Source organism: Balaenoptera physalus (genome assembly GCF_965194825.1).
Source record: "Balaenoptera physalus genome assembly, chromosome: 18".
NCBI lineage: Eukaryota > Metazoa > Chordata > Mammalia > Artiodactyla > Balaenopteridae > Balaenoptera > Balaenoptera physalus.
In genome coordinates, this window is record NC_138899.1 from 66,701,946 (window position 1) to 66,727,054 (window position 25,109).

The 25,109-nt window shown below is 46.0% G+C and overlaps 1 protein-coding gene across 1 annotated transcript in view; it reads left to right on the forward strand.

Moving 5' to 3' along the window:
• The window catches only part of LOC309647594 (uncharacterized protein), a 142,104-nt gene that overhangs the window by 29,297 nt on the left and 87,698 nt on the right, over positions 1 to 25,109 (forward strand). Inside the window, exon 2 of the mRNA XM_082435040.1 lies at positions 16,099 to 16,163. Coding sequence (XP_082291166.1) covers positions 16,099 to 16,163 — 65 coding nt within the window. The remainder of the gene's footprint in view (positions 1 to 16,098; positions 16,164 to 25,109) is intronic.

The window sequence follows — 25,109 nt, forward strand, 5'->3', positions numbered from 1 at the left end:
TGAAATAATGTCACTACTTTGCTAGTTAAATTAATTTTCCTCTTGCATAAGCTTCCTTTGATCAGGAGCATAGAACACCAAGAGAACACACAGATACACACATGCAAATAAACAACTGTGGGTTCTAACGGGTCGGACAAGGCTTCCCCCTCTCAGGGTTCTGCAGTTAAGCCCGGGTTGGAGGAAACTAAATCCTCTCCAGTTTGGGGCCCAACAGTGGTGTGGCAGGAAAATCTGTAGCATCTCTAATGTTCCAACCCAGGCTGTGAAATGTTCTTAATCATCTGACCTCAGACTCTTAGTTCAGGCTAATTAAACCTCTTCTGGCTGTACCAAATGTGCCAGTTTGCAGCAGCAGTTGGGTAATAGTTTATACTGTACACCTTGGCCATGGGAGTTTGCTTGAGTCCCTCTGTTTCTCTGTTCAGGCCCTTCTAATAAGAATGCGATCTACCTGGTGCTCTGGTGGGGTCTCTGGGCTTGCAGCCATCAAAGGGACTATTTGTAGAGGTGGGCAGTGTGCTAGAACCAGCCAGCACTACCATCCAGCAAATCTCCCCTGAGCCTAAGGGTCTCTTTCCTCTTCTCCTGGGAGCTGCTTACCTACACATGTTCTCAGGTGGGTTTGGAAGAAGAGCCTGCTGCCTGCTGTGTCTGAAAAGGGCCAGTGGTGGGAAAGGTCAGTGGGGGTCAGTGAGGGAAAATGTTCCTACAAATGAGCGTGTATCTCTAGAGTTAGTGTGGCGGGGAGAGGAGCTGGTTAGACTTTAAAGTCTATTTTAGTAGATGTTCTTAGCCATGAACCAGGCTTAATGACGGGCTACATGGCTTGTGTGCTCTGGTGTTATTTTTAAATTACTAACAAATCCTCTCTAGTGGTGAATAAGTAGGAATTCTTAGATTCTGAGTGTGGGTGTCTGCATATAACCCACTGTTTCAGTGTCAGCTAAGCTGACAGCCCCCAGTTTTGCAATGATATTTGAAGTGTTCTCAATGTCAGACCGTTTCACCTGCATCTAAGGTGATGGAGGTCCCAGGAAAGAAAAAAAGCACTCTCGTTTTGGGCAAGTTGCTTAGTTTGTCTAAGCCTCAGTTTGTTCATCTATAAATTGGGGTTCATAACACCAAACTCAAGCGTATGGTCATCGTGGGGGTTAAATGGGACAGTGCATGTAAAGCCCTGTGGAGAGTGCCAGCCACAGGGCGAGCCTCTGCAGAAGTTAGCTGTTCTTCCTGGTGACAGGTGCCTGAGTAGCACCAGGTGTCATCTACAAGCCCAAGTGCTGAGGTGCAAAGATGATTAAGATAGAGTCCTGGCTTCCCTGGTGGCGCAGTGGTTGAGAATCTGCCTGCTAATGCAGAGGACACGGGCTCGAAGCCCTGGTCTGGGAAGATCCCACATGCCGCGGAGCCACAGCTACTGAGCCCGCGCGTCTGGAGCCTGTGCTCCGCAACAAGAGAGGCTGCGACAGCAAGAGGCCCGCGCACTGTGATGAAGAGTGGCCCCCGCTTGCCACAACTAGAGAAAGCCCATGCACAGAAATGAAGACCCAACACAGCCAAAAATAAATAAATAAATAAATTTAAAGTTCACCACCAGCAACTGTGCCAAAGCACCTAGTTTGCATTTAAAAAAAAAAAAAAAAGAAATAGAGTCCTGCCTGAGAGACTGTTTGTAGTTTTTTGGGGGTGGGTGATTTGTGAATATATAAGATTAAATGAAGAATCATGGGTCCCCTTAAAATTATGACTAGGGTAGAGTGAGTGGCCCATCGTGCCTGGGATCTGGATGAGGATAATGAGGAAGGGCTTCTAGATCAGACACTCTGGAGGTAAGACTTGACCAATGAGTAGGTGTTCACGAGGCAGATGGGCAGGAAAAAGGTCCCTCCCGCTTGACGGAGTGCCTGTCCTCAAGGGTCCTGGCACAGACCCAGAGCACTGCCTGCCTGTCCCCGCTGTGGTCTGCTGAGGGCGGGCGAATATTCCTTTGTGCAGGCATAGTTGAGAGGAAAGCAGCCGTCCCAAAGGCTTCAACTTCTGCAGTCAGGCAGCCTTCAGGGCAGGCACAGGAGACCCTGCGTCCCGGCTCAGCTTCTTCCAGGGCTCCTGGCAGTGGAGCCTCTTCCTTTGCAAAGCTGCATCCTGCCCTTGCTGGCAGCATTGTGGGGAGGTGCCCTGAGTACATAACCCTGGGAAAGTGCCGACAGAGTAGGAAGATCATGACCACTTGCTAAGTAGTGATGAATTCTTCCGACTCTTCTGACCTGTCCTTTCCTTCCTGCAGTGAGTCCTACCGATTCCTGCCGACGCTGGGTAGTACGTGGGGCATCAATCGTGTCTTCATTCTCTCCTCCCAGTGGTGGAAGGACCTGACTCAGTTTTGTACATAGTATGTACTCAGCAAATACTAGTTGGAAGAAATAGTGATTTCTTGTATGAATGGAGGCTCTTCTCCATATATTTGGACAGCAAGTTCCATGTGGTTGGAAGGCAAAGCCCATACGTGACCTTCCCACCAGAGTCTGCCTGGGGCCAGCATAAGTCTTGACATTTTGTGATCTCGAATACATTTTTCTGGTAGTTAATGCAAAGCTCCAAATTCATCTCTAACCACTTCCCCGTACTCTTAATGAGTTACTAGGCCTTGTCGACTGTGCCTACAAATATTCTCACATTTTTCTCCTTTACATTCCTACTGCTACTTGCATTCAGACCCTGGTTATTATTTATCTAAACTCTTACAAAAACCGTTTACCCAGTCACCTGGTCTTCCTGTTTTCAGTGTTACCTCACCCTTTCTATTCCCCAGCCTACTTTTTAAAAGTATGGACTGATCATATGTCACCCATCACCTGTGTGTGTGTGTGTGTGTGTGTGTGTGTGTGTGTGTTCCTTAGCCTGGAAATAAATCCCTTCACAATATAGTCTGCTTCGAACTCTCAAGACATGGTATTCTTCTGCCATTTGCTGTAATCAAATGTAACAACACGTCATTGCATTTATATTCCATGTCTTTCTGTCTTCATGAATGTGCTTGTGTCATCCTCTTTTCCTGCAATGCCATATCTGTTACTCAGGTCTCAGTCTGAATGCTACCTTGCCTTATCCAGAGGCAGAGGGTTTGAAATTTAGAGCCGAAAGGGCCCTTGGAATCTTCCACTTCTGCCTCCTCACTGTATATGTGGGGAAACAGGACTCTAGGGAGGTAACTGGGCTTATATTAGATCAGCATTAAAGCCAGGACTAAAGAGGATCTCCTGGCTCTTAATTCACTCCTCTTTCTATGTGGCCAATGCCTTTCATTCACCTTCAATAACTTCTCTTATGACAGTTTTTACATTCCATTTTGCTTTACAACTTTCTGTAGTTGTCTGTGTTTGTAGCTCTGAGGGTAGAGACCATGTCTTAGTCATCTTAGTATATTCCACAGCAATTAGCACAGACCTTACACGTTAGGCGCTTTCTATGTGCACTAAACATGAATGGATGGATGGTTGGGTGGATGGGTGGATAGGTGAGCGGATGAATGGATGGATGAGTGAATGAATGAAAGGATGAATGTGTAGATAGAAGGATAGGTGATTGGATAAGTGGATGAAATGATGGTGGGCGGACAAATGGATAGGTGGATGGAAGGATGGATGGATAGATGCATGGATGAGGTTATGGATGGACGGATGGATGGATGGATGGATGGATGAATGGGTGGATGAATGGGTAGATGAATGGATGAATAGATGGGTGAATGGATAGATGCGTGCATGCATGAATGAATAATTGGATAATTACTGATGTAGCAGTTCTCTAGGAATGTGCTCAGGTACCCTAATAGCCCCACAGCAGACTTTATCTGCGAATGTGTGTATTGTGTAGCACAGCTGCAGTTGTGACTTACACATTTTCTGATGTGATGAGGAAAAGATTATGAGAGGGGGTTTGGGTAAGGGATATACCCTTCCAGGTGTGCATAATAATAAGTCTTCATTTGTTACAGAGCCTGTGTTAAGTACTCCATGCACATGATCATATTTAATCCTCACAGCAACTTTATGAAACAAGTTTCTTATTATCTGCAATTTACAGGCACTTAATGAGGTTGAATAACTTGTCAAGGAAATTGCAGAGTTAAGATTTGAGCCCAGGTTTTATGCACTCGGAAGCCCAGGCCCTTACCTACTACACAGAGCGAGGAAATATTGTGGTGGCAGTTGGGTGTGAGGCCTTGGAAATCAGAGCTGCTATGTTCGAACCCAGTCAGGCCACTCATTTCCTGAGCAGGCAAATCACTTAATTTGGCTTCTCAGTTTACTCTGCGGTTTAATGGAAGTAATAGAATCTTCTTAGCAGGAGTGCTGTGAAAATTAATGACTGCATATAAAGTGGTTTAAGATAAAGATTCTCACATAAAAGAACCTGGAGGGAGGGAGTTTGGAGTGCTATTAGGAAAGAGTGAGGAACTGCAGCTTATTCTATTTCCATGGGCTGGGTTGAGAGTGGGCAATGTATTTGTTGCCCATTTGTTAGGTATTTGTAAAAAATTCAGCTTCAAATCGATTTGCCTGGATGAAGCATTCTGGGGAAGAAATAGAACCTGGTAAATAATTTCTAGATTTCATTTTTACACATTTATAAAACATTATTTTTAACACTATATTATTTTTAACAGAGAACTCCTGTTATGACTTAATAATGATGGTAATTAAATACCACTGGGGGAACCAGGGGAAAAAAGTGCCACGTGGCCTTGATCTCTGAGTCAGCCGGGCTTCCCCGCTGGTAAACTCAAGGTGCCATGTTCTTTTCCTCATCTGCGTGTGCTCGGCCATGGACATGGGTAGGAGATGGAAAAAGAGAAGCTCTTTGTGTCACTCCCCGCCTCTCTAGATGGGAGTGTCTTGGTGTGGTTTCATAGGTAGGATTCCTGATCTCAGATTTTATCACCCTTCCTCATATTGTATGCAGACACCACACATGCCCTGTTGGATGGATGAGTAAACTTCCCCCAGCCTCTTTTATCCCAGCCAGGTATTACTGTATATTTACATACACTTTCTCATCCATTCATGTACTCATCAGACATTCATGGAACATCAGCTCTGTGCCAGACGCTGTTCTAACACTGGGGATTCAACAGACATGATCTCTACCCTGTGGAGAGATTCCCTACCAAATAATCAGACAGCGAAATAATTAAGGAGATGACAAGAGCAAGGAGGAAAAGTAAAGGCAAGTGGGAAAGCCTGTGACAAAAGAGTGTGACTTTGTGGGCTGAGGTCAAGGAAGACTTCCGGAGGAGGTGGTTTTACCTGGGGCTGAAAAATGAGCAGGAATCAGTAGGGTTTACAGGGCCCAGTTCCTGTACTAGGTGTGTGGGATACAGAGATGAACAGGACCCAGGAGGTAAATGGCACAGCCCTGACCTCAGATGCTTCCACTCTGGTCCAGGAAATGGACAGACACACCAGCAGTGATGTACAGAGAGGCAAGGGCTGTAGATAGACGTGCCCGAGGAGGAGGGCGAGGGGGCGGAGCTCCTGCCTGGAGATTTTTCCGGGGCAAGTCCGTCCTGTCTGCGGAGTCTGAATTGCTCTAACGCATGAGTGGGATTAGTAGTAGATGATTGGCAAGGGATGGGGCGAGGGCATTTTATGGAGAGGGAAAGCTCAGATCGCTAAAGCATCCCTTGGTGGAAGCACAAGTAGCTTTTCAAACCTGGAGCATAGGGACATGTTGGGGAGAGGAGATGGGAGAGAGAAAGAGGAAGAGGTCAGGTAAGAAGGGCTTTGGGAGTTATCATGCTGAGGAATTCGAACTTGAGCCTCTTTTCTGTGGGAATCGTTGAGGGGTTTTAACCAGGGGAGTGAGCGATCACATTGGCACTCGAGGATGCTCCCTCCGGCAGAGTCGTGCTCGGAGGCTGATACAGAAAGCGCCGAGAGCATAGCATGGATGGGAGAGAAGGAGAGTTTGGGAATGACATTCTGAGACTGCGTGACTGGATGTGATTGGGAGGGTACAAGAGGGCAGTCAAGGAAAAGAATCTTTACCCTGTTCTCCAGGAAGCGATCCTTGGCAAAAGGTTCTTTAAACAACCAGTTCCTTGATCAACTGCTCAGCTTCTCTCTCCTCTTAGGGTCCACCCACAAAGCGTCACTGATTGTGCAGAACCTGGCAGCAAAGATACCTGATGGATTGGTCAAGGTTTTCCAAACGTCTTTGACCTTGTGACCGTTTCTTTCTTTTTTTTTTTTTTACGAAACATACACTAACATCCAGAGTGATCTTCCTAAAATTACACACTGAGCATATCAATCTTTGCTTAAAATCACTCTGTTTTTTTGGACAAAGTTCAAATTATTTGCTTTGCACCTCGAGACCCTTCTGGAACTAGTGTTTGGGAGACCGTGTTGGAAGAAATGACTCCATTTGTAGATCTTCTTTTAGAGAAATGTCTCTTCAACTCTTTTGCCCATTTTATTTGGTTGGTTTTCTTTCTATTATTGAGTTGCAGAAGTTCTTTAGATGCTTTGAATATAAATCTTGTGTCAAATATATGTTGAAAGTATTTCTTTCAGTCTGTGTTTTGAGATCACAGTATTATGTGAAGCTTCAGGAGGGAAATATGATTAATTGAGTTTTGGGCAGGTTGCATTTGAAAAGCCTGAGGTATATTCAGTCCATGCCTGTGTTGACACTAGTCTCAAGGTGTCCTGGGGTAGGGCATGTGGTTCCCTGCCTCTATAATATTACCTGTCAAATGGGGATAACAGTATTGGCTTGCTCTTTTTTCAAGGGTTATCATGAAGATAAAACAAAATAAAATATGTGAAAACAGTTTAAGAGAGTGAAAAGCCATATACAGACGGTAGTGCCCCATTGACATTATGTATGTTCCAGAGCACTCCCAGAAGGTAAAGACTTAGCATTGCTTTCAGCTTTAACCCGTCTTACCGCTTGTCTTAACTTCTCTCCAACTTGCCTTTTGCACCTGCACATGCCAAAGAAAACTCTTCTCCGCTTACATCTCCTGGATATTTATAACTGGGTATAATGTGTTTGAACTCCAGACCTGAACAGGATACAACACGCGTGTATTGTGGTTCTCTGTTTGCTTGTGTATTGGTCCTTATCTTCATCCAGTCACTCTCCCAACACATATTTATTGCTTTTTAACTATATATTCCAGACACACGCTAGTGACAAAACAAGAGAGACATAGTCCTCTGCCTCATGGCCTGAAGTCTTTAGTGAGAGTCAGACAGTTACATCATCCTTATCATACAGGTCATGAAAGGGGGTTACAGGAACATCAAAGAACAGAAGGCAGAATCTGGGGGAGCAGCATGTAAGACGTAAAGGAAAGCAGAGGAAAAGCCGGAGCTGTGACACCATGAAGTTTCTAAAGGAGCCACTTAGGGGAAGTAACAGAAGGGCATCCTACATCCATCAGAGGAAGCCTGGATTCATGAAACCCACATCTTAGTTGGCCATTCTAATCTTCCCCATTCACATCTTTTTTCAGGGTTAGTTGGCGGAGTCTCAAAAGGGTTCCTATCCCTGCTTCTTCTAGCCCTTTGTTGAAGGTAATCATGACAATAAGTTGTTCAAAAAAGAGCTGATGGGAAGGAGAGGAGAGCTGGGGCAATTCCCTAACTGAGTGTCAACTCTTGAAGAATTGACCATTGGCAGAATTGCCCTTCTCAATGACCGCTTCCCATCCTTTTCCGGACCTGGCACTCCGGAGTCAGCTGGATCCTTCCAGACAGCCACTTGTCTTATGTCGCCATCTGCCAGGCTAGCACTGGGAGAAGAGGCAGAACTCAGACCTTCTGGCTGTGACAAACCCCCTCTGTAGGGTGCACAGTGCCTGGGACCAGGAGCGTCCCTAGGAAAGGCAGCGCTGAGCGGTGCCCCGGCCGTGCCATTGGCACAGAGCTGCCCGGGCCCCGGCCCCTCTGCTCTTGGTTAGGCTATTTGGGGCATAGAGCAGAGGGCTATCTGTGCTCAGAGTACAAGTTCAGATGAAAGATTTTCCATAGGTTTTTTTTTTTTTTCCACAGTCAAAAAGCCTCTCCCAGATCTGAGGGGCCTGTCGTCCAGCGGCTTTACTGGGCGTCTATCCGAGCTGGGTGGGCCCTTTATGCTGACTTTCCCCAGAACCCACCCCCCAGAAAAGCATGTGTTGTCCGTCTCCTGCCACGGTTCTGCAGAGTGAGTGGCTCTCATCGATGCAATGCTATGGGCCAAGATGTTTTAGGTAAAAATCAACCAAGAACTTAATGAGCACCTTGGCAATTCGCGTGGTCCATTCTCCGAGCATCTCAGCTCACTGTTGCTGTGGTGATTCATCTGTGTGGTGTGGGAGGCTTCAGTAGCTTGAATGATGCGTGTTACATGAATGCGGCCCTAGTTGACAGGTGTGCGTCTCCCTTGCTCTAATGGAAGCATCATCTGCAATGCAGCTATTAACTGGTAAGTTTTTATTTTAACCTCCTGTGTTCTTCAGAAAAAAATTCCACCCTGAGGGAATATGAAGTTTAGGTCTGACTAAATTCAAGTGATGTTAACTCATTCATCTTGGGCACACTTCCCAGTACAGAGCCTCTCACCCAGGAGGGGCACGATAAATGGGTCCCTCCTCCTTCTGGAATGACTGGAAAGGAATCTAGACCTCTGGACTGGCTCCTGGAGATTCGTGGGTTTGATAGAACAAACAGCGTTTGAGGAAGGAAGTACTGCGTTCTGTGGACATTGTCGACCACGTGATTCTCTCTCCACGCAGGGGCCATCTGTTGAGATCAGGTGGTGTCACCCTTCGTCTTGCAGGTGTGAGAAATCACCGCTTTCTGCTTATAGAAGTTGGAAAGGAAACTTTGCCTTTCTGTTTCAGAGGCTGCCTGTGGCCTGCTGACCCTTGCTTGCTGCATGCAGGCCGTTTCCCCAGTCTTCCGTGGGCTTCAGCATCACCTGGGATTTATGGTAAACTGTAGATTCTAGGGCGCCATCCCTATAGCCCTGATTTGGAATGTCTGGGGCAGGGTTGCACGCATTGAGAAATACTGGGTTCATAAGACTGAGACTAAGAAAAAGAACGGCCTGAAGCTGGGAACAAAAAGAGTTGGTGACAAGCAGCAACGAAAAGCATGCTCCTTGTCACTGCCATGCATCAGTTACACGCACATAGCGCTGGGTGCCAAGCAGGCTAAGTGATGTTCGTTTCTTCAGTGCCTACTAGGTGCCAATCCCCTGCCATGTGCTGGGAATGCAGAAATGAGGAAGAAATAGCTCTTGCCCCACGAAATTCACAGGCCAGTGTGTGTGGGCAAACAGACAAATACAAACAAACTACAATGTATGGAGACTGATGGTGCAATAATGCAGCACAAATACAGTCTGAAGAGTCACAGAATAAAAATAGTCGCTGCCATTTATTGAGCATTTTCTGTGGGCCTGGCTTTGTCTTACATATATTAAGTAAATTCCTGACAACAACCGTTTAGGGCAGGTGAGGAAAGAGGTCTACGCTGTTAAAGTAGTTTGCACAAGTCTGCCCAGTTAATAAGCAGCAGAGCCAGACTGTAAGTTGCCAAAGGCCATGTTCTTAAGAGCTGTATTATACAGTCTTTCTGGAGAAAAGGGGCCTGGTATTTGCTGAACACGTACTATGTGTGGGACTCACTTAACTGAATATTCGTGACATTTCTGAGGGTGGCCAGAGCTCTGCAAGCACTCACAGACCAGGCACACGTGTCAGATGCACCGGAGCCTGAATGGATGCGGGGATGTTGGGATGTTGATTCCCTTAGCCTTCCTGGTGGCTGGGCAGGGACTTGTCACCTCTAGCTATGGCATCCTAGTCAGCGTACCCCAGTATGCTCACAGTTTAGGGCACAGACAGCCCTGGTCTCTATTTCCCTGCCTCCATAAGCTATTGATGCCGCGTAGACGGCAGCTGTTTCAGCTTAAGGCGATCGGGGATGGCATTTTGCATTTCCATCCTCCGACCACTTTCAAGTGTGAGCTTGGTTCCCCGCCCAGTCCTCTGAATCCAATCAGTTGGGCTGGTGGGTTGGTGCTGAGAGGAAGCCCCATCTGCTGGAACAGGAGTCAGAGCTCTTGAGTCCCTCACGGTTCACTTGCCGTGCCCCGGACCCAGTCTGCACACATTCTATCCGTTGGGGTTTCGGTTGAAGACACCCTTCTTCACTTCCTCTCCTAAAGACTGTCATGTCTTGTGTCGCATGCATGCAGCATGGCTACCCCAGCGTTGGCCACGTGTCATGGGTGGTCCCTGGCCCCTCGGTGTGAAGAGGGGCTGCAGTGACAGGTCCTTAATCAATCTGCAGTTTCCATTTGCCTTTTAATCAGTTACTATCGGGGGCCAATTATATTATTTTAAAAAACCATTTTCCTTTTCTTTTACGTGGTTCATCAAAAACAGGAAGTCAAAAGGTATGAATACTCTTCCTGTGAATCAGCAGAGAAACCTTCCTCATTTGTGCCCATGAACATGCCACAGGGGGCCACCAGATGCGCTGCTGTAAGAAAGGAAGGTAGCAAGCGGGACCCTGGGGTAGTCAGCAGGCAGGAATGCCGGGGTGGGACAGCTGTGCCTGTTGACATTGGGAGCTTAGCCTGGGAGGCACTAAGTAGAGAGGTTGGCATGCATTGTGAGCTGCAGCAGCAGGGGTGGGGACAAGGGCGGGCAGAGGCAGCTCGCTCCAGGGCTGTTATAAGTAAGGTGACAGGCCAGTGCCGACGGGCAGACGATGCCCTCCAGTAGCCGACGGTCCCGGGCCTTCTGGGAGCTGGCGAGAGGGGTGGCTGGGTTGGGGGAAGCGGCAGGGGGATGGGGTGGGGAGAACGCGTGTAGGAGAAGGAGCTCATTTCAGCACCTTGTGCTGCATCCAACACACAAACACTGTTGTTGCACAGACTCACTCGGCCTCAGGGATTCTGTCCAGTGCTGAGTCACACAGGTCACTGATTTGTCATTAGCAACTCATATTTTGATATTAACCAGTGGGTCACGAGTATCAAGGAAAAGGGATCGATATGGTTTCAGGCCACATCCCGTGATGTCACTGGGGTTGAAAGACAGTCCTTTCTTGGCTGTTCAGGTGGCTGCTTGCCAGAGAGGAGGTATTGGGCAGGCTCTCGTCCAAACAGGCTGTTTGGTGTGCCTTTGGGAGCGGCCACCTGCCTGCATCTTCCCAGGGAAGACGTGGGATGAGTGAGATCACGTAAGGAGAGTGTTTGAAGACCTGGAAACAAAAGGCCTTCTGTACATAGGAGCTGCTCTGCCACTACCCCCAATCCAAAATAAACAGCCTTTTCTGCCGCTGTGGATGGGCACTGAGAAAGCATGACGGCATTGGTGCCCAGACTTGTCTAATCACTCACATCCCCCGCCAGCTTCCACCTGGAGCCCGTGCTCATGCCAGGCTTTGAGCATCTCTTCCTGCAGAGCCGTGGCTTAGGTATCAATTCCCCTCAGCATCACTGACTCTGATGCTCTGAGCCAGGTATCTGGGATCAGACCGCCTCCGCTGATGTCATTTGTGTCCATTGGCCTTGCTCATCTTCATTCTTTCATCAAGATTGTATCTAGCACCTACTATGTAGCATGCACTATGGGATGAGTTGGGGATACAGGGACGAAAGCATAGGATGTGTCCCGCAGTTGCTTCAAGGCCAGTGAGAGAGAATGGCACATAATCCAATCAGATACAGGTGACCAAATGGTAACCGTGATTAAAGATGGGATGCCATCCCTTGAGAGACATCCAGGTAAGTAGCTTGTTTCATGTGCTGCCACATCTAATGGTTACTGAGCCTAAACTCCCTTTCTGTAACTTTGAGTCATTTATCCAGGTTCTTCCCTCTGGAACCACAAAGAGCAAGTTACACTCTTCTTCCATAATGATGGAACTTTGGATATGTAAGCTTCTCTTCCAAGGCTAATAGTCTCATGACATGGAGTGCAGACCTGTCCCTGTTTTAATTGCTATCTTCTGGATATATTCTAATTTCTCGATGTCTTTATTGAAGTGGTAAAGCCAGAACCCAATACAATATTATGGGTTATTATTATTATACAATATTATTATAGCTGGAGAGAAATGTCAGAAAGACAAATAAATGAGGAATAATTTTAAAAAATAATAAAATAAAAAGGAGCCAGGCAGTGTGTGTGTGTGTGTGTGTGTGTGTGTGTGTGTGTTTAACGCATGGGGTAGAGAGAGAGAGAATATTTTTATTTTTAATTTTCCATAATGCGAAGTCAGTTCAAAGACTTTTTAGCACAGCATAATTGATTTTGACTTAGATTGTAGCTTACATTTCCCTTCTCTGGTCTGTTTATGTTAAAGTTCAATTAGGAAAGCTTGATGGAAACATCTGACCTGGGCAGGTACTATGGCTGTCACCCCTCAAGTCAGTCTTGACCTCATTAGCCATGGCCTCCGCACCCTGGGTGATCCTCCATTGCCAAGTAACTTCCTAATCTGGTCACACACATGGTTTTCTCTCTGTGTCAAAGCCGTAACCAAACCCTGCTCTCCTGCAGACAGCCAGGGAGAAGGCTCGCACGGGCAACGCCAGGGATGGGCATTCCACTTACAGTCTCTGTAAATCGTCCACAACCTGAGGAGTTACTCCTTCCCTATTCCGAGAAGTACAACCTGTGTGACCGCACATTGCACGTGGCCGCAGATCGCCTGTGATGTCTGCCTCTAGAGCACAACCCGAGAAACCTGTTTCTAATCTATCTTGGGAAACTGTCAGTGTCGGAATTTACCTGTCATAGATACATTGGTGCTTGGCATCTGTTCCAGCTGTATATCTCACAGGATCCCTTGCAGCTAGGGTTATGGATACAAATCAGGGTTCCCCGGTTAGAGGCACTCATGGAAGATTTGAAATGCGGAACTCTGATAAAAGGTCAGATTTCTGCAGCTTTGGCCAATGTTGCTGGCAAGCAAGGTCTTAAAGATGCTGCACTTTTCTATAGCAAGATTCTCTTGTATAATTGTCAGCTCATGCGAGTAGAGAGGCAATTGTAGCAGCATGCTGACAGTTTCCAGAATCCACAGCTCTGGGGCTGTGCTCTGGGACTCAGCCATTCCTGGGGCAGCCTGCCGACTCTCCACCTTCTGTTTGGGGTGGAGGGAGCAGTTCCCCTTGTGGATTGGGTCAGCAGTATAGTGCCAGGAGTCATTCCCGAGGCCCCAGCCTACAGCCTCATCCTTCCAGCCCCTCCAACGATTTCGTGAGCACTAAATTCCCTGTATTAAACCCCTTTCTGTTTAAAATAGCTACAGTACTTTCTGTTTCCTGAAACTGAGCCCTGACAGGTACAGTGTTCAAAGGTAGTGTCTGAAAGGTGATTTTCACTCTTTTACCTTACTTCAAAAGTGTCTTGTGATAGCTTTTAGAGAGCACTGCACTAGAACTTGAGTTTCAATCCCGTATCTGTTGCTTGTCACCTATGCTCATGACCTTGAACGAGTCACTCAGCTCTCAAGTCCTTTTCCGTATCTATCACATTAGGCAAATCATACCTGCTTTGCATATGTGAGCCTCAGTGGAGAGAATGAACCTGAAAATGGGCTTGAAGCAATGAAACGTGACTGGCATGTTTTCTCCTCAATCTAATATCCCCCCCAATAAAACCCAATCTCTGCCTTTCACAAAGTCTCAGTTAGAAAATGTTGTCTATTCATCATAAAGAGAGAAATAATATCAAATGTCCTGCCTCACATTTTGTTTAGGATTCCCTGTGACTATTTGCAAACTAAATGCTCTGAGACTCTGGAGAGAAAGTTGCCATTTATGCAATAATTTCTAAATGAATAAGTGTGAAATTGGTGAAAGCAAAGGACCTTTTAAAGTCAGGCCACCATCAAGATAGACAGTAGCATCATCTAGCATGTGAGCTCAGGGTTTTACAAGGAAGTCCTGTGGAAAAAGAAGAGAGTTTCTGAAGTCAAATCATACCAGGTTGGTGGCGGACCAGGCATCCCCTCTCCGATAGCTGTTGAATGTCTACCATGTGCAAGGCTTTCTGTTAGGCATTGGGCCCTATGCTAGATGTGAAAATAAGTACACTTGGGAAAATGTTACTGTCTGTAAATGATATATCAGTGAGCCTCACTAAATTAGAAGAAAGACACAGAACTAAGTATAATGGTTACTCATTTTCCATTCTGAACAAAATTGTTTGCCATGTAAAACAGACCCACTGCACAACACGCTATAATTCCCTCTTCTGTACAGATAATTGCTCTCTGCCACACCCATGCCTGTCCTCACTCCACTGGTCCTTCTCGTGGGAATCCTTGCCCGTCTCGCCTACCCGATTCTTAGCTCAGAGGCCCCCTACTCTGAGACGATTTTCTTTTTCTTTTTCTTTTTTTAAAAAAAAAACACTGAAGATTATTTTTTTTAATTTATTTTTAAATTTTATTTAACTTTTATTTATTTTTTGGCTGCGCTGGGTCTTCGTTGCTGCGCACCAGCTTTCTCCTCGTTGCGGTGCGCGGGCTTCTCATTGCAGTGGCTTCTCTTGTACTGGAGCACGGGCTCAAGGTGCATGGGCTTCAGTAGTTGCAGCACTCGGGCTCAGTAGTTGCAGCACAAGGGCCCTAGAATGTGCGGGCTTCAGTAGCTGTGGTGCACGGGCTCAGTAGTTGTGGCGCACGGGCTTAGTTGCTCTGCAGCATGTGGGATCTTCCTGGACCAGGGATCGAAGCCGTGTCCCCGGCATTGGCAGGCGGATTCTTAACCACTGCGCCACCAGGGAAGTCCCTGACAAGGTTTTCTTAACTCTCTAAATCTAAATTAATCCTTCTCTGCTGTCATAATTACTCCTATATGTTAACTCTAGCATACATCATTTTTCTGTCTCATATGAATCTCTGTTTTAATTATTTTGTTAGTTTTTAGTTATTTTGATCTGTAAGTATCATATCTTTGTATACTTTAGTTAGATATTTTAGTTATGGAAACTGGCACAGTGTAGCGCTGGTAGTAAACCAAGTTTGCTGAATTCAGTTTTGGGTGGATCCTACATACCTTTTACTGAATTGAATAGTTGAAAGGAGATAGACATAAAACAGATATTGGTGAGGCCTCAGTGAGTCTTTCCTATTATTTCCTGTTTTCTCCTTAGCTGCTGCCTGCCTACTCTCCCCACATGAGCAAGTGTCCACCCATCTTGTTAGAAGTGGATAATGTATGGTAACAGGCTGGGGGTATTAGAACAATAGGAGATAATGCCACCTTTTTAGCTTTCATTATAATTTTTTGTAGTGCCAGATACATGAAATTTCAGGGAGAAGAAATGTGTATAATTTATTCAAATCCTGATTAAACCGAATAAATGAAATGCATCGGTGTATTCTGTAAGCACTTGCCCTGTGCACATTATAGAATGACTATTTTAAGGGATGTACTTTTCCCCTCAAATTCAGAAAGAGGGTGAGAAGAACAATAGACAGGAAAAAGAAACATCAAAGAAAGTGTAGATGATGTGCAACCGCTTGCCGGACGAAGTGAAATCTTAGGAGTCGTTAAAAATATATATTAATGCTATTAACAAAAATGACATGCATACATTTGTATAGAGTTGTAACGTGTCTAGTTTTTTTTTTCTTACATGTATTATCTCATTAGACCTTCACAATAACCCTATGAGGAAGATAGGACACAAGTTTCATATGAGGAAATGGTTTTAGTCCAACAGTATGTCTTTTTGACCTCTTTGAACATAGCAAATTTCGTTGTAAACGATTTAGGGAAATATGCCTATCTGAAAAATTTATTAGCTGCCATTTTGCTTTAAGATGTCAGACTACACCACTAACGAGCTTAATACCCGTTAGAAGTTTACCAGTTAGGGTCAGAATCATCTAGGGTTACCCTGAAGCAGACAGAAAAACAAAATGATTTTCTTTGAATTGGGGGCTTTGCTCTATGGGTTACAATATAAGCATGAGCATGGTCTTGAAGCATTTATTTAAGATCAAAGTCTGGTCAAAGCTAAAGATGCTAAACGTTTGATTCTAGACATCTATCTTTCTCTCTCCCCTGCAGTATATATCCACACCAATAGACACTGAGCTGGGGTGCAGATCAGAACTGCTCTGGATTGGTTGCAGGTGAGTGAGGGTCAAACCCTATCTACTTTCAGCTCTCTGTCCACCTGGTGTGATGACACCTAGAAATCAGCCAGAACATGTGATCTGAGGAAAAAGATTAGTAAACAACTCTCTTTGGTTTTGAATAATTCATTCTGCCTCATTTATTCTGCTATTGATTCCTTCTAATGTATTTTTTATTTCAGTTATTGTATTCTTCAACTCTGGTTGTTCTTTATATTTTCTAACTCTTTGCTAAAAACTTCTTGTAACTTCTCAATCTGTGCATCTGTTCTTTTCCCAAGTTCTTGGATCATCTTTACGATCATTACTCTGAACTCTTTCTCTAGTAGATAGCCTATCTCCACTTCATTTAGTTGTTCTTCTGGGTCTTTGGTTTTGCATAGAGACATGAAAAATATAGAAATATAGAAATAGAAAAATATTTAAAATACAGCTGACTTTTTTCAAGTTAGATATTCATTTGTTTAGCTATGAAAATATCACTGTGCTATAACCTCAGGACACACAGATAACACACTTCTCATACTTGGGGAACCCACAAGCTAAGCAAAAGCACAGGGACATGAAAGGTAGGAATGATTTGCTAAAATGGTCAGTGACTCATAAAATATGTGTAAAAGTTCTAATTAAGATGGGAGAGAGAGGACAGGGCGGATACAAGAGATACTCAGGAGGTGAGACAGACAGGGCACGATGACTGACTGGGTGGAGGGGTGTGAGGAAGAGGCAGAACGAGGAGGAGAGAATGACTCCTAAGAATCAGTCACGGAAGAAGGAGGTTTGGCGCTGCCATGATGACGTATATAATGCAGGAAGAGGAAATGGTCAGAGCTGGGGTGAAAAGGAGCCTACAGTTCATCCAAGCAGAACTGCTCAGAAAGCAGTTATGATTCAGAACTAAGATCTAGGAGAGCTGGATACAGTCCTGAGAGGTACAGGTGAAGCCACAGCGCTCAGAGAAAGAAGCAGAGAAATTGATGAAGGATTCAATACGGGATGGCCCGAGGGGTAAAAGGAGAAGAGCAGACATCATCATAGCAAGTAGAAGCCAAGCGTTCAAGAAATAGGTCATGTCAATGTCAAACACTGCAGAATTGTCCCATAAGGATGAAGTAGATTTAGCATTTAAGTCATTTATTTATTTATTTATTTATGGCTTTGTTGGGTCTTCGTTTCTGTGCGAGGGCTTTCTCTAGTTGCAAGTGGGGGCCACTCTTCATCGCGGTGCGCGGGCCTCTCATTATCGCGGCCTCTCTTGTTGCGGAGCACAGGCTCCAGACGCGCAGGCTCAGTAATTGTGGCTCACGGGCCTAGCCGCTCTGCGGCATGTGGCATCTTCCCAGACCAGGGCCCGAACCCGTGTCCCCTGCATTGGCAGGCAGATTCTCAACCACTGCGCCACCAGGGAAGTCCCCGCATTTAAGTCATTAAGATGACTTTAGGGGAGGTAGTTCCAAAAGCACTGTGGATGTAGGGCCATGTATTAATAGGTAAGGAAAGTGTGGTAGGCAGAATAATGGTTCCCCAAAGACGTATCTGCCCTAATCCCTGGAACCTGCAAATATCGTGCCTTATATGGCTAAGAGCTTTAGCAGTTGTGACCTAAGGTAGGGATCTTGAGTTGGGGAGATTATCCAGATGGACGGATGATTATCCAGACGAGGACTGTGGTCACATTGCGTCCTTATAAGTGAAAGAGGAGGCAGGAAGAGCCAGCCAGAGAGGTAGGGTGTGACCTCAACCCACTACTGCTGGCTGTGAAGATGGAGGAAGGGGGCCGTGAGCCAGGGACCAGGGAACGTGATGATCTCTGGAAGCTGGAAACGGTTCCCACTGTATAGCTGTGAAGAAAATGGAGCTCCTGGTCTTACAACTGCAAGGAATTCTGCCCACAACCTGAGTGCAGAAGATATGGATTCTCTTCTAGAGCCCCCGGAATGGAACACAGCCTGCTGACACCTTGCCTTTGGTCTGCTGAGACCCATCCCAGACTTCTGACCTAAAAAAACCACAAGATAACAAATTGGTGGTATTTTAGCTGTTGTTTGTTGGTAATTTGTTACAGCAGGAATAGGAAACTAATATGGAGGGGTTCCCATCTAGAGTTACGGCAATAATGAAAAAGTCAGCTACTTGTTGAAGACGTTTGAAGGTTAAAAATATAAGATTATGAAGCTTGGAAATATGTTACTAGGACAAATTTTTAAAATTTTAAACATATATTTATTCTTAATTAAATTCATAATAAAAAATCTTTAAATTATTATTCATGAACACTCATGTTGGAATTTCAAATAATATAAAAAATGATAATTAAATTAAAAGTCACCCTACTCACTATTATAATTACATTCAATATTTTAATTGTGTTCATTATTTTTCTAGACTTCAGGTGACTAGACTTCTTGATGTGCATGTGTGTGTAGAGGGGTACATACCTAAGATCATACTACACATGTTAATAGGACAAATTTTGGAGTCACTTTTTCTTTTTTTTTCTTTTTTTAATGATTTATATGCAAATTTTATCTTCAAAGTGGGTTTTTTTTTGTTGTTTAAAATTATTTATTTATTTATTTATGGCTGTGTTGGGTCTTCGTTTCTGTGCGAGGGCTTTCTCTAGTTGCGGCAAGTGGGGGCCACTCTTCATCGCGGTGCGCAGGCCTCTCACTAACGTGGCCTCTCCTGTTGCGGAGCACAGGCTCCAGACGCTCAGGCTCAGTAGTTGTGGCTCACGGGCCTAGTTGCTCCGCGGCACGTGGGATCCTCCCAGACCAGGGCTCGAACCCGTGTCCCCTGCATTGGCAGGCAGACTCTCAACCACTGCGCCACCAGAGAAGCCCCCCACTTTTTCTTTGGAGTAGGAGGTAGGATGGTTGGAACCAGAGTCATATGTAGACCTTTGACACTAACTACATCCTTTTAGCTCTTCACTGGATGAGGTTGATTGATACGTAAGGTCCCTATATTTGCTGCAGGGACGGTGATACACCCTGTCCCTGCTTTGGACTTTATTTATTTATTCATACATGACCTTATTTTTTAGAGCAGTTTTAGGTTCACAGCCAAACCGAGTAAAAGGCACAGAGACTTCCCATTGTCCCCCTCCCCCCAACCTGCCCAGTCCCTCCCCCCACTATCAACATCCTGCCCCAGAGTGGCTCAGTCTTACAATCTACCTTGATGCTTCATTATCTATCACCTAAGGTCCACTGTTTACATTAGGGGTCGCTCTCGGTCTACTACGTCTTTTAACCTCAGAATAGAGAGATCCCACCAGCAACCTTTTGGTAACTTGGTTCCCTGCTGTCATCACTCCATAGCCCATCAGAGCCCACCCCGTGACTTGATAGCAGTGGGCACTTGGAGCCCAGGGTACCTTTAATTTTCCTTGCTCCGTCTCCTTCCACGTCTCCCGCTCAGCAGCCCGGCTATTACAGTAAGAGCTTAATGTGTGCCCTGGCACTGTTGTGGTATCATTTAGACGATCGCATGCTGGGCTGACACAAGTCAGAGGCGGCTAACACATTAAGGGTTCCTCGTTATCAGCTTGCTGGGGATTCGGTCAATGGAACGGTGGTAAACCTCAGCCATTCCGCTGAGACACCAGCCTATTTACACTCTTTCCTCATCCAGTCCTGTTCCCTCCTGCTCTGTCCCTTAGAAATGCTGTCTCTCTACGTTGTTTGAAGCCAATGGGTAGCCGGGCGGCTTTTTCAGTCTTGCCCAACCCCCTGCGAACATAGAAATATCAACTGGTGAAGACATTGTTATTGCCTTTCAAATGAGAAAGTCCCGGGGCAGTAGTCACGGCCAGGGCGTTTTAAAACATTTCTTTTATAATTATATACATTTCACGTACTTTTAGATTTCTGTGCATATTGCAATTGTTTCAGTTATACTCATTTGGTTTTGAAAGAAAGTTTCTAGAAGCAAGGTCTAGACATATTTATTGCTTATTTAATATGCCCTAAAGACAGCGTCCAATGCCACACCACTGATTTCTCATTAACACTGAAGGGCTGCAAATCTAAACAAGGCCTTCTTTTACTTTTTCTGCATCCATCCCTATATTTCCTTTCCAGGTGTCCTATGGAACTAAGCATTTCTTTATGCTCATAATTCAATTCAATTACTAGACACATCACAGAGTGCACCGGACTGATAATAACCAGTAATAAACAGTAATGCTTCTCAGAACGACCTTTAGTCCAGTTCTGTCTCACAGGTGCTCTGGGGGCCAAGCAGGTCTCCACTGACATATGCATGGCTTCAGGGGGCACATGCATGCTCTCCTCCCCCCCCAGAAAGGCCCAGACTCAGCCTATAGCCTTAGCCCTGGAAGAATTCCCTTTATTCCAAAAAGGTACAATTATGAGGAAAAAGTTGTGGGAGGAGATCGCATTCTGGGAGCTGCTTACCCATCAAGCTACTCTCGTGTTGGTGTGTATCCTTCCTATTTTAGCTACCCTGGGTCTCCTGACCCTAGGCAGTGGCTGGGTCAGTTTTTCTTACCATGCCCATCTGGGAATACAGGTACTGAATGATACGGGTAAATTCACAACTAATCCATTGCCTGCACTTGCTCTGAATCTTTAGGACCGAATCCTACTTATCCATCCTCCTACAAAGTTGTCTTCTTACCAGCAAAACACTATTGCACCTCACCTCCTTGGAATTCTCTGATGGTTTTCTGATGTTCGAGGGCAGGAAGAATGTATTCGTGTATGGATTCAGCAGCTTCCATTTATGAAGTACTGTGAAACAGGAATTTTACCAGGCAGTGAGGATACTTAGTTGAGTGAGACACTGTTTCTATGCCCAAGAAGCTCACCATCTGTGACTTATTTTTAATATGTGTTGCCCTGTGTTTGGGTCATTTGGCCGATATGCATCAAAGGTCTCATTGGATGGTCCATGCTAGAGGAGCGGCTGACACAAGCTAGAACCAAGTTGAATGTCAGGGCCCACACCTACCTCCTTCTGAGCATCAGAGGGCATCTTGGATGCACTTAGAGTCTTCAGCTGGGCTGCATGAGAGGAAGCGAGGCAGGCCTTTGTCACCCTCTCCCTTGACCTGTGGGTACCATATAGTCCTCCGTGAGGGCCCCTGGAGAGGTGAGGGATCTGATGGACACCTGAGTCTCAGAGTAGCTGTGATTCTGTCGACGTTGCTGTGATGGCCAGGGATAGGCACATCTTGAAACACGATCTAAAATGTTAAGTATGAATATTTTCGGCATTAAAGACACATACCTTTGCTTTGTATTCCATGTGTAGAGTAACCTAATTCAACACCACCAGTTACTAACTTGGATAACAAGACTAAGCTAAATAATCCCTTCCTTTCTTATACATGACACTGTGTCAGTGATATAAAAGCTCTGCAGACATATCATATGTGTGAAAACAAATGTTTACATTTATTGAAATAACTTTTCTATTTGTAAATTTAGCAGATTTGTTATAGAATGTCACCCACAAGGGAAGGGGTATTTGTGAGGAACTTTAGGTCAGTTGGTGTGCATCTGAGCAGTTGTAGATACATTGGTAGTGATGATGGTGGGGAAGAAAGGAGAGATGTTGCAGAGGGAAGAAGTTGAGGGATGTCTAGGATGGGCCGGGGCTCACATTCGGTGGAGTAGACTGTGCCAGGGCTGGGTTGCAGGAGTCTGCGGGTGCATATTGAGAAAGCTGGGTGCTGGTCTTTGGCACAAATTCCTGACAGAACAGATAGGAATGGGTGCTTCCGGCCATCCAAGGACACCTGATCTGTCGTCTTTGGATTCCGCTTCAGTGTAGACAGAGCAATGGTGGCTGGTTTTTGTTCATCTTGCACCCCTAAAGTACCTCAGGAAATGGGTAGCCCGTTTCCACCAACTTTGCTTTGGAGAAGTTGATCTCCCGGATGGGCTGTGGCCGGCTGGCAGCCTGTGGGCACTCCCGAGGGCACGCCCTCTGCGAACCTTCCCTCTCACGTCCTGTGGACCCAGAGCACTTCAGCCAGGAGATCCATAACTGCGTCCTCCTGGGTCTGAGGCCTTCTTGGCTCAGAAAGCTTCCTGGGTTTGCTGACATCACCCTCGTGTGGAGGAGGACCGGCCTGGCCGCTGAGAACATACATGGAAGTGGATGAAGTCTATGAAGAAAAAGGAAAATAGCTCAGCCAGACAGACACGCCTTCGACGGCCATTGTTCCACCCTCGGAATCTATGGAGAGGAAGAGGTGACCAGGGAGACATTTCCTAAGCACAGATGAGAAAGAGGCTGGTGAGACCGGAATTCGTCAGGAGGACACGAAAGGCAGTGCTCTCCCACCAAATAGGGTGATTCGGGGGAAAAGATGTGATGACAAGAGGCTAACAACTAGGAATTTCAAAACAAAACAAAGTGCTGTTATCACCACCTTCCCAGCTGCGGGTGCCTAGAATCCAGGGCTCTGCTGCTCGCCACACGTGACGTGCCAGGCACATTCACTCTTCAGCAATGTCCCAATATCCTCTCTCGGTGATGGATTCCAGGGCCTCACATTCCTCCGTCTGGAAAACTTTCCTCACGTCTAACCCAGATCTCTCCTGCTGCAGCTGAAGTTCTTTGCCTCGTCCTCAGTTCCGGAGGCGATGGAAAAGAACCTGTCACCATTTCCTCCTTAGGAATTCTTCAGACGCCTGATGCCTTCCAAACACAGCCTATTTTCCCTTGGTCGTTCAGAACTTGTCTCTGAATTGGTCAATTCTGGAGCGTCCTGGTCAAATCTTTCTGCTCAAGGGGAACGAGCTTTAATTCCCAAGCAAAGTAAAAGGGCAGAAACAGGCACCCCTGTCCTGGTTCGTCAAGGAAAACCCCTTGCCCTGGACTCTGGTTTTCCCGCACAGAATGCAGCATGCTGGTTAAAGAGCGTTTTGTTTCCTTTTTATGGAACCCATTGTGTGTTGCATCAAAGACAATGAGCGGTTCATGCAGCTGCAGTTGTCAGAGTATTAAACTTCCCAGGCGGGTCCCGGGAGCTCTCAGAAAGAGGAGTAAAGCTGCCCCACTGAGAGGTGTGTCCCTTGTGTGTCTGTGTGTGTGTGTGGGCGGAACACTGGGGCTGGGCCCACCATGCCCTTCTTCCCACCTTGAAGCCCTCACTGCCTCTTTCAGGCTCGAGAAGCTGTCCTCACGGCGACACTCACACGCCAAGGAACCGCATAATTGTTGGCAAAGTCTGGGGGCCCGTAAGCCAGACTGGGCGGAGAGAGCATTCCATTATTATAACACAATGCCATAATAGGATGCGAAATGCTTTTCACATTCCTTCTTACACAATAAGGATCTTAAAACTGGACTTTTCCACTGAAAAGGAGGTAAAATCAGCCCTCGGTTGTGTTCTTGCAATCAAAGTTAGCTTATTCATCTTGGGGGCTCCCGTGTGGGCCTGGCTCATACCAGCCAGCTCAGAACCTTCTCCTGCAGGCCTGCCCTGCGGGCTCCGAACCTGGCAGCCGATGCCACTCTTGGGAACGTGGCCCTGCTTGGAAGGCTGAGCTCATTTTTCTTGCCCCAGCACCAGAGGGCCTTGGAGTGTGTAAAGCCAAAGCAAGTCCAAGCCCAGGCCTCCTAGGAAGATTTGGGCTTGCAGTGCCTGGAAAGCTGATGTGCACACACTGGTCTCTGAGTGAAGCGCTCACCTCCTCACCTCACCCACCCCTGGGGCGTTGGTGTGATGCTCCCCCAGGCCTGGCGGGGACAGGGTGTCCTCCTTCCTGCGCTCTCCCTGGGCCTAGCAGGGCCCCGTGTGTACCTTGTCAGTGCTATTGACAGGCTGACTCACAGATCCGGCACAGACGCTGGAACCCAGCAACCTGGATGCTATTTCTAGCTTGGCTGTGGTTCCCTGGCTCTGCTTTCCTACCATGCCACTGGGAGGAGAAGTCATCTGGCCGGCGCTGGGCTAGGCGGCCGATTTGGGGTGGACACCAGGAGACATGGGACTTTTTCTTTATAAAAGTGTAGAAAATGAGTTTAACAGTCCTGGTGACCCGGTCCATCCCAAGTACAATCTCTGACTTTGGCAATGGTAGGCAATGAAATCGATTCAGGAAATCTCTGTGAACCTCTGTGGAGTTCCAATCCATCTCTGAGAGTAAATTCTCACTCTTAATTCATTGTTGTACTTATTTCTGGAGAATCCATTTTTTAGAATATTTAATGAGAGCCCTTCATAAAAATCTCCACAAAACTTAAATGCAAGTAAGCAGCATTCTCTAAGCCTCGAAACTCCCCATGAGATCAATTCCTTTACAAGCATCCTGTAAGGTAGGGGTTGCCTGGGCAGTATTTCAGACTCTCTTAATAACACCTTGTGGGGAAATTATGACACACTTTCTTATTTTCTATTAGGGTTACACTTGTTCTTTGGATGAAAGGAACTCCATATGTAAACGCAATTATTATTCTCTGAATTTCTTCTGTGCAATTGGAGCACCAGAATCTCCTGGGCTGTTTGAACAGGATTCAGGCCTGAATTTTAGCGGTGAATATCAGATAAGAAAAGCAATAAAATCCATGAAAAATTAACATTGCTAAAGAGGACCCTGGGGGTTACAGCTCTGAGGGTCACCAGTAAGTGGTCATGATTTAATGAAGTGCTCCCTCTGATTAGTGAGAAACGGGCCTGGCATCTTCCACAGCATAAATACCCTGTTTCTGAGTCTGCCAAGCAAATGCTTTCAGAGGCTGAATTTTCTCCCTGCTCTAGGGAGCTGGCAGTGGACAGCAGAGGACATTCCACTGAAATCAGGCCATCGGGAGCCGAAGACAAAGGCAGCTGATTCAAGTGCACCAAATTGGAGTTTCTCTAATCAAATATATTAAATTCACCATCATTCTTGATTGTTTTAATGGGAAGAAAGGGCAGCTGTGCCCTTCGTTTTCTAAGCATTTTATTTAGTGCCCTGGGGA